The sequence below is a fragment of the Pieris napi genome, chromosome 20 (genome assembly GCF_905475465.1).
Source record: "Pieris napi chromosome 20, ilPieNapi1.2, whole genome shotgun sequence".
NCBI lineage: Eukaryota > Metazoa > Arthropoda > Insecta > Lepidoptera > Pieridae > Pieris > Pieris napi.
This window is the reverse complement of record NC_062253.1, coordinates 11367512-11379341: the sequence shown is the minus strand read 5'-3', so window position 1 is coordinate 11379341 and position 11830 is coordinate 11367512. Positions and strand designations below refer to the sequence as shown.

Below are 11830 nucleotides of genomic sequence, written 5' to 3'. Positions count from 1 at the left end.
GTTATTCTCGCCCACACTAGTAACAATCACACACACACACGCACTCACACTGACCCGTACACTCACACACACATACACTCACAAATGCACATACGCACACACACATAAACTAGACTTATGTTTTTGTTAACTTTTTTCGATTTTTTTTATATAGGTATTTTTTTTTATTTTTTTTTTATTATAAATTATTTATTGTTCGTTTTTAAAAGTTGTATTAACAATACTTTTTGCCAATATGTCCAAAGGGACTGGTGACTTGTAATAACAGGTTTTCCCAACCTTTTTCAAGCACCAGTCTCTCACAATAATAGATAGCATTAAGTTTATTGTCAAAAGAAAGATCTTAATGTACCACTTTATTTGCAATTAAACGATTTTTATTATTATTAATCTATACAATGGCGGTTTGTTAGAGCTTTATGCTCGAAGTATGGTCTAAGGCCCCTTGCGCACTAGCGGTCAACCGCGGGGGCGGCTAACCGCGCGGTCTGCCGCTTTCCCAGTTTAATATGCAACCGCCTGTGATTGTACGCACTTGACCGCCGCAAAGTTTCAACCGCGGCGGTTGAATGGAGAGCTGCGGCCCGCTCCGCGGCTGGCCGCCATCTTGCTTGTACGCATTTAGAGGTCTATGAAATATACGCCACTTGTTTGCATAAATTCCAAAACTGCATTCTACATATCTTCTTGCTCTAGAAAGCCTGTAATTGAACGTTCTTTTAGTTTCATCCAAATCTTTTTTTGCGTATGGGCGCATCATATTCGTAGATAATGCAAATGCCTCGTCGCCTACAAAAACGTATGGCATACATGTCTCGCTGTTTTGTGAAATAGGCTGTGGCTCTGGAATATCCAATTGGTTTTTTTGCATTCTTTCGTAGAAAACAGAATTTTGAAATATTGACGAGTCACTGAATTTACCAAAAGCTCCAATATCAACCATAACAAATTTGAAATTACTGTCGCATACTGCTAATAAAACCAAAGAGAAAAAACTTTTATAATTAAAGCACATTGAGCCACTGTTATTAGGTGCTATACATCGTATGCGCTTGCCATCGACAGCACCTAAGCAGTAAGGAAAATTAGCTCTTTGAAAAAAATCATTCGCAATTTTTTTCCAAGCGTCTTTTTTTGGTTGAGGCAAACAAATATCTTTCAGACAAAACCAAATTGCAAAACAAACTTCTCGTACGATTTCTGCTACAGTGCTTACTCCAATTTTGAATGTATAATGTAGTTCCGCAAATGTACAACCTGTTGCAAAATATCTGAAAGATGAAGATAGACTGTTCTTTTTGTCGTTGGTTAGTGAAATAAAAAAAGTGCCTGAACAACAACGTACAAAAGCTAAAATAATGCAAGTCATTACTGAAGCCCAAACGTCTGGATACAACTACTGTAACTCTACTTGGGATTACGTGCGACCATTTAACTACAACCAAGGGCCACATCAAGGATATCAGACACCATCATTTGCTAGAAATAATAACCCACCACCACCACCGCCGCCCTCAGTTCCACCTACACATCGTGGAACGTGGAATGGAAGTCACAGAATACACATATGTCTCAAGAATCTGATTATTTAGATCTTTTTGATGATAATAATTCTCAGTAATAGTTATAGTTTCCTACTTTTATTGTTCTTTGTGGTTATGAATACACATTGCGATTCAAATTAAAACATAATAGCTAGCAAAAACATTTTTTATTTAAAATACATACCTTAACGTTATAACTAATTTCTCTTCGGGTTGGATACAGTCACGAAATTTAGTATCTTGTCCTTTGATGGTGACATATAAAACTGTTAGTAATTCTTCAAATGACGAAACACTCATTCTAACATAGCCAAAGAATTTATCTTGGTGCTTCTTCAGTTCTTGAAAACAAGTTGCGAACTGGCCAAATTCATTACGTGTTTCTAGTAAAGGATGAATCCAGTATCTTTTTTTATTTTTCTTTCGTTGTTTTCGGGAGTAATAATAAATAACACAAGCTATCTCGACGGCGTCCATTTTGTTTATGAGGTACGCGGGCCGCTCTGGTCCAACCGCTTAACGCGTTATCATCGCGGTTTTTTCGCGATTGGCCGCCATAGCGGTCAGCCGCGATGAAACCGCGTTAAGCGGTTGGACCGCTCAAACGAACCGCCTAGGCGGTCAATCGCTAGTGCGTATAAGCCCTTAGGCGCAAATTAAAGCAATATGACCAGCGTCTTGCCACTTTCAGATGGTAAGTCTTGAAAAGAGAAGATAGATGAGCGACCTGTGCACTTTACATAAAATAGCAAATGGCTCACTTGACAGCTATCTATTGGATAAACTTGCCATCCAGGTACCGATGCGTTCTGTGCGTAACCCACAACTATTTATGATACCCACAAGTAAAAACAATGTATCCCAGAATGGTCCGCTCGCTAGAATGTGCAAGTATTATAATTCTGTGTGTTCTCATGTTGATATTTCTCACAATAGTAGTTATGAATTTAGAAAGATTATTCGCGGTGCAGACTTGCAACCAGAATAACTTTTTTTTTTTTGGCATTAAATTTTTCTATTTTCTATTTTTTTTTGTCATTAAGTTTAATATAATATGTACATATTATATACTGTATGTAATTGTTAGTATTTAGTAAACCAGCGCTGAAGATTCCACGAAAATGCTGTGTACAGATCTAATTGGACTTCAGGTTTACAAATAATGTTTAGTGTGTAATAACTGTATGTATTTAACCAATCTGATGTCTGTTTCTGTACCTTAAATATAAAAATAAAATAAACTTCAGGACAAAGATAAGAGAGATGATCAACCGAGCAAAGTCACGAACCAAGCGGAAGCCAAAAAACCAGAAAGGAAGGAAACAGCCAAGGAAGGTGAACTGGATGAAAGAATAGAAAAACTTGAGACAATTAGTAAGAGCTTTGAAAAAATGAGTAAAGAAAGCGAAGAGAGGGTCATGGTGAAGTTGGGGGAAATTAGAAGTTATGCCGAAGTAGCAATAGTAGCAAGGACTGAGCCGAGGGATGATAGCGGCAGAACCGCAAGCAACGACCAAAGGGAAACTGGACTGTATTCCTTGATTGTCGAGCCAGGGGAAGAAACCGAAGCGGCCGAGGATACAGTCCAAAAAATTAGATGCTCCCTTAATGCAAGAGTCAATGGCTTTAAAATTGAAAAACTCCAAAAAATAAAGGGAGGTAAGGTGGTCATTGGTTGCGGAACTGAGGAGGAACGAACGAGGGTGAGGGAAAGAATTACGCACGGAGATAACGGAATCACGGCCAGGGAGCTTAATAACAAAAATCCTTTGGTACGATTTAAAAATATACTGAAGTACAACACCCTCGAAGATATAAAGAAAGCCCTTAAAACACAAAATAAGGCAACGACTGGAAACCTAACCGGGGAGGACTGGGTGATGACGGAAACGCACCGCCAAAATGCTAGGAATACGCACGAGTGCCACGTCATCGTGAAGGTCTCCCCGGGGATGTGGAAGGCGCTGACCCGGGCGCAGATGGTCCACATTGACCTCCAGATGGTCCCCCCTTGTGCAGTGCGCCACGTGTCTCGGATACGGACACACGAGGAAGCACTGCCAAGGGGGAAAACTGACCTGCTCCCAGTGCACAGGTGAGCACCTTAGGGCAGACTGCCCAAGTAAAAATAAGTCACCAGAGTGTGCAAACTGCAAAAGAGCAGGAATGGACAGTGTGGACCACAGCGCGTTTAGTACTGAATGCCCAGTGCGCAGGAAGTGGGATGCGCTGGCCAGGAGGTCAGTGGCGTACTGCTAAATTCCCCTAGGCGAAATCCGGGTATTACAAGCAAACGTACAGAGATCTGCACTCGCCACGGAGGATATAATTATCGAGGCCAAAAAACATCAAACACAATATACTCTAGTTGCGTCCGCGTCACGGCAGCCACGCCTGACCTCCTCCGTCTCATTGTAGACCTGAGGGTGGACCAGAGTGTGACCAGTTCGGACCATAATGCCATCCAGTTTGAGATCACCTCACGGATCAAAATGGATGATGGATACGCGAGATCAACTAGAGTGTACAATGTTCGAAAAGCAAACTGGACACACTTTCGTTCGAAAGTAAGACAGTTGCTTTCTGAGCACGAACTCACACCACAAAACATCAACACCCTAGACTCCACTACACTCCTAGAAAATACCATAGTTCAATACACACAGTTAATCGCAGACACTTGTGACACACACATTCCAAAAACTAAAGTACAGAGAAAACACACCAACAGCCGAAAAAATCCATGTGGATATACAAAGAGTGTGGGTGGAGGACCAATCGCAACTCGTGCAGTGCACAATGTGCCTGGGATTCGGTCACAGCAGGAAGTTCTGCAAGCAAGAAAGTGAGCTATGTAACCACTGTGGCGGACCACATTTAAGAAAAAAATGCCTAGCTTACAATGAAGGTAAATCACCAAAGTGCGTAAACTGCCTAGACAAGGGAGAAACAGGCAACAATGATCATTGATGCCTTCAGCACCGACTGTCCAGTCAGGAAGGGCTGGGATAGAGCGGCAAGACAGAGCTACGCCTACTGCTAAGCCAGAGTGCAACCAACATAACATACGTACAAACTGATACAAGCAAATCTACAAAGAAAGGCAATGCAGGAACTTATGCAGGAAGCGGTCAAACGGAGAGCGGCTTTAGCTCTTGTACAGGAGCCATATGTCGGTGCAGGAACACAAGTCAAAGGCTATGCCGGAGCAAGGGTATTTCAAGTCTCAGATAGCGCTGTACGGACCAAGGCGGCCATAGTAGTCTTCGATCAATCCCTGAAGGCTGAGTTAGCGGGCACACATACCCCAAATATTGTAACAATCAAAATAGATAACTGGCCACGGGAAGTGCATCTAACATTCTTCTAATTCGAACCGAAACCCCACGCCATACAACCCTACCTAGAAGAACTTAGCCGAGAAATAAGAAAGAGAAGAAGTATCATAGCAGGCGATGGGAACGCCAAAAACATATGGTGGGCATCTGCGAAACCTGATGAAAAAAAAGAGGCGCTGGAGGCGGTTTTATCAGAGAATCAAATGGATTTACTAAATGTAGGTGATACTCCAACCTTTGAGACGGTAAGAGGCCAAAAGCTTTACACCGGTGCACCGGATATAACTGCCTGCACCGTTGACCTGACATCCAACATCAACAACTGGATACTATCGGTGGCTTTGGAGGATCTAGATCAACAAAAAAGTACCTACACCTTTTAGTAGACCATTACACAAGATATGCATTGATTGTGACGTCAAAAACACAGAATGCAAGTGATTTTATAAAACTAACAAAGAATGTACTAGAAACAGATGAGATTGGAATAATTTTGACAGATCAATATCCAGGCATCAATTCAAGAGAATTTAAGCAATATCTACATTAAAATAATATTAAATTAATTTTTACAGTTGTGAATACACCCTTTTTTACAGATGATATTAATTCTAATCGTTAAATTCAGCTAGCTCGATTTTGGAATTTAGAAGAAGTAAATTCTTCTTCTAGTTATTCACTTGAACAAAAATCATGTGAAGATAGATCATTTTGTTAAAAACACTACTCGTTTAGCGGACGGACGTTTCTGCGTAAGAATCCCATTAAAAGAAGACCCGAGTTGTCAAGGTGATTCATTTCAGCGAGCGATACGGTGTTTTCTCTCTTTTGAACAGAGACTTAGTAAAAATCATAAACTTTACGAAATGTATCGTGAGTTTATGACTTAATACCAGTCGTTAGGTCATATGACTGGGTGTGACATTAATTTAAATAAAAATTGTCAGTATATTCCTCATCATGGCGTACTACGCGAAAGTAGTACGACCACTAAATTAAGAGCCGTTTTTAACGCTAGTGCGCCTACGTCAAATAATTTAATCCCGTACCTGACACCAGGTTCGTGGTTCGGCCTCAATCGGCGATTCCGAAAAAGATTCCGTGTCTACTACATGTACCAGAGTTCACTGGTAACACGGAAACACTGCGAAAACTGATTACGAGGCAGAACCGCCACCTCAATATCAGATCTTGGACCCTGACGCACGAACGGAGAACACAGGACACGACAGGCGTATCTCTCTTCTTTCGTGTGCCGATACAAGTCCAAAAAGTTTTGGTAATTAAAATCCGTTTCTCTAAGCAAATAGCACTGTTAACTGTCACACACTTTTGGTTTCAATTTGAAGAAAAGAAAAGTCCGTTAAGTCAAACCACGAAACACGATTTTAAAACTTGACTTATTCACTATATTCTGCACTCAATGTGGTGGATAACATTTGTTGGTATAGGACCTCCGCTATTACAGCCGGATAAGCACTTTAGACTAAATATTTTAAAGGAAAACTATTTATTTAGTATTTTTTTATGAGGATTATGCTTAACGGAACAGCTATTGAGTATGTAGACAGCTATACTTATCTTAGTTAACAGGTTTCATTTAAGAAACAAAGACACGACAAAGAATTGGAACGCCGTATCACCACAACTTGGAAGAAGTTTTGGAGCTTAAAAGAAATCCTCAAAGGTAAGCTGCCACTTAAGCAAAAGGTGGTGGATTCCTGCTTGCTGCCTTGCCTTACATACGGAGCACTTGGATTTTCAAAAACAAATAAAAGCCAAAATACGTTCGTGCCAGCGTGCAATAGAAAGGAGTATTCTCAGAATTCAATTACGCGACAAACATACAAGTGAATCTATTCGCAGAAAAACCAAAATTATTGATGCTGAGCAATACGCCCTAAAACTTAAATGGAGATCATGGAGCAGGCCACGTAGCCCGTTGTACAGACGACAGGTGGTCTAAAGCAGTAACCGAATGGAGTGGTCCAAAAGGAAAAAGGAACATAGGAAGACCTATAGAGCGATGGGCCGACGGGATCGAGAGGGTAGCTGGAAAAAATTGGATGACGATTGCTCAAAATAAATTAGGGTGGAAAAAGTTGGGAGGAGGCCTTCTCCCGGACAGGGGCCGCATCTTAGTTATAGTGTATTTATATTAAATGTATTTCAATAAGATGTGGATGAATAACGGCTTATTATTATTATTATCGTTACAAATATAAGAAGTATACATATTTCAGTCAATTATCGTTACAAATATAAGAAGTATACATAAGAACGTTCCGTATAAAATTCAGAATATCGAAAGAATATCGAAAAGAAGAAGAATCTCTTACCCGCACAGGCCATATCGTGGAGTCCGTTCATACGGAGATGGCGAGGGACTCCAGACGCAAAGGACTGAACGCTCTCGCTGCCACTCGTAACATCAAGAGTGAGCTTAAAACAGCTATTACAGAGGCAATCGACGATCTCTTCGGAGTCGTCGCATTAATAGATCCTACCACCCCCTCCACTCCCTCCGCCCCGGAACCCACTACACCACAGGCCAAAGCCACTGATACACCGACAACCGGCACAAACAACATACACACTACACAACTTGTAAACAAGATTGTTCAGACTTAACGCCTGCGCAAATATTACGCCAAAACACCATCGCGGGAACATTGCCGTCACCCGCATCAGGCGCTTGAAGATTCTTCATACAAATTTGTCTACTCATGTCACTTGACCTACGATCATTGTACAATTCACATCCTTTTTTGAACTAAACAACGTTAAATTAACGGAGTTAGCTTTAAAACTCACTAAATTTGAAGCTTTGTCTATGAAGGTTGATGATTTGCAGAGTGAAATAGAGGTATTAAATTATGAAAATATTTCGGCTGAAATTAAGGAACGCGATAAAATTGAGCAAGATATAATTATGAATATAGCAAAGGACAAAACTTTTGTCGAAACATTCTCCAAAAAATTCGCGAAAAAAGGCGCAATTCGGGTCACAACGCGTCATGTTGCATAGATGATCCTATTCACCCCCACGAATTAGGGTAGAAACTCCCTCAAATTCAAATAGCCAAATTTGATGGCGCATATTTCCGTTGGTTGGAGTTTCGGGATACTTTTGATAATCTGATACATAAGAATGATAGCATATCAGACATTCATAAATTCCCCGACCGAGTGAGCGCGCACGAAGTCCCGCTACTTGCAGAACAAAGGAAGCCTAGAACGATCGCCGGCGCAGTGACGCGCGCGCCCGCTGTCCTTAGTCCGTCTCGCACGCTCACGACAGACACACGCGCTACGCGTTACTGCGCTAACTTAATCTTTCCGCTTACGCTTTTTATTTATCTTTTTCTGTTATATTTATTTTGCTTATGCTTGATGTTAATTATATTAGTGTAGTTTGAAGAATAAACAGTGGTAGAAGTGTCAGGGCTGTTTAATTGTGTTCCCTGAAGACACACGAACACCTACATCTCCTACACCATTACCTCGTATCTTATTTGCAAGGCGACGCGGCCAGGTTTATTTCAAATTTGGTGGTGTCAACCAACAATTATGCTGAAGCGTGGAAGATGATTTGCAATAGATACGACAACAAAAGAATATTGATTAATCATCACTTAACATCATTATTTAATATTAAACAGCTTCCACGGGAATCAGAGCGATCTCTACGATTTTTGGTTGACCATGTGACCAAAAATTTGCGCGCCCTAACAAACCTAGGACAACCCACTAACAAATGGGATGTACTAATAATATTTATGTTATCATCTAAGTTAGATATCAAAACGTTGTTAAAGTGGGAGGAATATCGCAACAATTTGGAAGGCGACGTACCTACCCTCGAACAATTTTATAAATTTATGATAGACCGTGCTGATGTACTCGATCATTGAATCGTAATAATCGGTCTGGTGTTACTAGCGTGTCAAAGGTGACCAGTGACCCCTATGCGTTCTATAGCTAATAATAATTATATTCAAAAGCAAGGTCAAAATCAAAACAATGTCGTAAAATCGTTTGCGAGCACCAGCAATAATTATAGCAAGAAACCAAATAATACTTCATTTGTTTATTATTTGCAATGAGCGTCATAGGATATATGATTGTCCAACGTATAAAGTGAAAGGGGTTCACGAGCGAATGATGGACGTGACGAAGTATAAATTGTGTGTTAATTGTTTGAGACAAGGTCACCCCGAAAGCGAGTGTCGCATGGGTCCATGCCGTGAACGCGGCTGCACCGAGCGTCACAATATTCTGCTCCATCGCCCATCATCCTCCTCAAGCCACCTCGCTCTCATTGATGAACAAGATGAAAATGAAATTATCGTTAACTATTCTAATCACAATACAAATCAGGTGTTATTATCTACTGCTATCATTGAAGTATCGAATCCAGTTGATCATTAAAAGGTCAAAGTTCGTGCTCTTTTAGATTGCGGAAGCCAATCGTCATTTATATCTGAGTCCCTAAAGACCAGACTGTCATTAAAGTCTCGCCACATTGACACACTAAAGGTCATCGGTATAGGGAACACTTCTTCAATGAATGTAATTGAAAGTTGTGATATTCAATTGAAAGCAACAAATAGTAATTTCAGTGCAATGTTATCGTGTTTTGTGTTAAATGAGCTCACCGGTCGTTTAGCAAAGACGCCGGTTGACATCAAGTCAAGAAAATATTCAGTTGGCTGACCCCATGTTTTATCAGCCAGCTCCCATAGATGTACTAATAGGTGCTAATCTCTTCTGGGACATTCTAGGCAACGAACAACGTTCTCTAGGACCAAACAATCCTAAGTTAAGGAGTTCACAGTTAGGTTGGATAATCTCTGGCCCTATAAATTCAGCAGTATCTAGCAATAGGATACACTGTAATCACGCCGCTTTATTGAAATGGGAAGAGGTTCCCAGTATCTTAGATGGTGATGTACCTAATCTGGAACAATTTTATAAATTTTTAATAGATCGGGCCGATATATTGGAATCTTTGAATCGAAATAACAAGTTAGATATCAATGTTTCTAAACCTCATGTTCAAGTGCGTTCTAGCAATCATAATTATTATGACACTAATAATCAATTTTGAAAACAAGGACAGGGACAAGGAAATCATATAAAACAAATTCTAAGTTATAAAAATAATAAATATAAACAATTAAATACAAAATTTTCATGTATAATTTGTGATAAGAATCATAAAATATATGATTGTCTTACGTTCAAGGACAAAGGTTTAGATGAACAAATACAAGACGTAGTGAAATATAAACTATGTCAGATTTGTCTAAGCCAAGGACCTTGTCGCGTGGTTGGATGTGAGGAAAAGCACAACAGTATGCTGCATTGCTCATCCAACCCATCTACATCAAGCTCTCGTTCTAGAGACAGCGATCAATCAAATATGTTTGTGAATTATGCTAATGAAGACACATGTCACGTACTGTTGTCTACTGCTTTTATGGAGGTGTCGGATCCACTTGTTCAGCAAAAGATCAAGGTTCGTGCGCTTCTAGATTTTGGAAGCCAAGCTTCTTTTATAACGAAATCTTTGCAGAACAGATTTTCATTAAAGCCTAAAGCCCAAGTTTACACTCTAAAGGTCATCGGCATTGGCAACTGTTCATGTAGTGTTACTGAAACTTGTAGTATTCAAATAAATTCATTAAACAGCAATTATAGTTCAATGTTGTCTTGCTATGTTTTAAAAGAAAGAACAGGGCAATTACCTAAAGGCTCAATTGAAATAACATTTAAGTTGCCTAGGAACATGCAGTTGGCTGACCAACCTGCTCCAGTAGACGTCTTGATAGGTGCAGACTTATTCTGGGATATAATAAGGGATGGGCAATATTCGCTAGGCAACTGTGGTCCAACGTTACGAAATTCCTACTTAGGCTGGTTAATATGTGGTCCTATTTATTCAGGAAGGTCTAGCAGAGCCATATAGTGTAATCAATGCTTAGTACCATATCAACAGAATAAATGAGATAAGTAATTTGTTGATAGTTTTGGGAGAAGGGAGGACTTTCCCTATAACCCAGTATGTAGGAAAAGTTACGATGATAAGGAAAGTGAACAGCATTTTTTAGAAAACACTGCTAGAGATAGTGACGGTAGGTTCAATGTAAAATTACCTTTTAAGAGATCTATAACTTGTTTAGGAAATAGTTATGGTTTAGCTAGAACACGATTTTTCAATTTAGAAAAAAGGTTTAGGCGTGATTCTCAATTAAAGATAGACTATTCCAATTTTATTAATGAGTATAAAGAATTAGGGCATCTGTCAGTTTTATGTCAGGGTAAGATATTTGATGAAGGTCCACATTATTATTTATGCCATCATGCAGTGATCAGGTCAGATAGTGAGTCAACTAAGTTGCGTGTAGTGTTTGATGGTTCAGCAGCCACTACAACCGGTTATTCGTTAAATGATCCATTAATGTCATAATATTAATCTTTTTAAATAGTTCCCTAAGAGATTCGCAACGACGTAGATTATAAATGGCTCTGACAGCTCTCTTTTGCAAAATAAGAATGGATTCTATGTCAGCAGCCCGACCCCACAGTAAAAGGCCGTAAGACATTATGCTCTGAAAGTAGCTAAAATAAACCAAACGCGCAGTTTCTACATTTGTTAAATGTCTAATCTTTATAACCGCATAAACGGCTGAGCTCAGCCGCCCCGCAAGAGATGTGATATGAGGTCCCCATTGTAACTCTCGTCTAGCATGATGCCTAGGAAAACCGTTTGAATAATAAATTCCAGTTTTCCTTCATTCAACATGATGTCACATTCCCTACTTTTAACATTTGGTAACGTAAATCTAATAATTTAGTTTTTTTATTATTCAGTGCCAAATTGTTTACCGTTAACCAATTTTGGACCCGAAGAATAGAGTTATTCACGTCGTCACGATTTTGTGA

General features: G+C 39.8%; 1 protein-coding gene across 1 annotated transcript; it reads right to left on the bottom strand.

Annotated features, from left to right (window-relative positions):
* Positions 1-201: 201 nt before the first annotated feature.
* LOC125060045 lies at positions 202-2802 on the bottom strand. The gene is made up of 2 exons (XM_047664800.1): positions 1729-2802; positions 202-1271 (listed from the first exon to the last, which is right to left on the bottom strand). Exons 1-2 carry the CDS (start codon positions 2019-2021, stop codon positions 476-478), a joined length of 1089 nt encoding a protein of 362 aa, XP_047520756.1. The 5' UTR covers positions 2022-2802; the 3' UTR covers positions 202-475.
* Positions 2803-11830: the final 9028 nt, after the last annotated feature.

Bases quoted from the DNA above. Each gene is read 5' to 3' on its own strand.
- LOC125060045 (XM_047664800.1), bottom strand. From the start codon at position 2,021: ATGGACGCCGTCGAGATAGCTTGTGTTATTTATTATTACTCCCGAAAA. The intron at 1,272-1,728 runs GTATGTATTTTA...TTCATCTTTCAG, and splicing joins AAATTAGTTATAACGTTAAG to ATATTTTGCAACAGGTTGTA.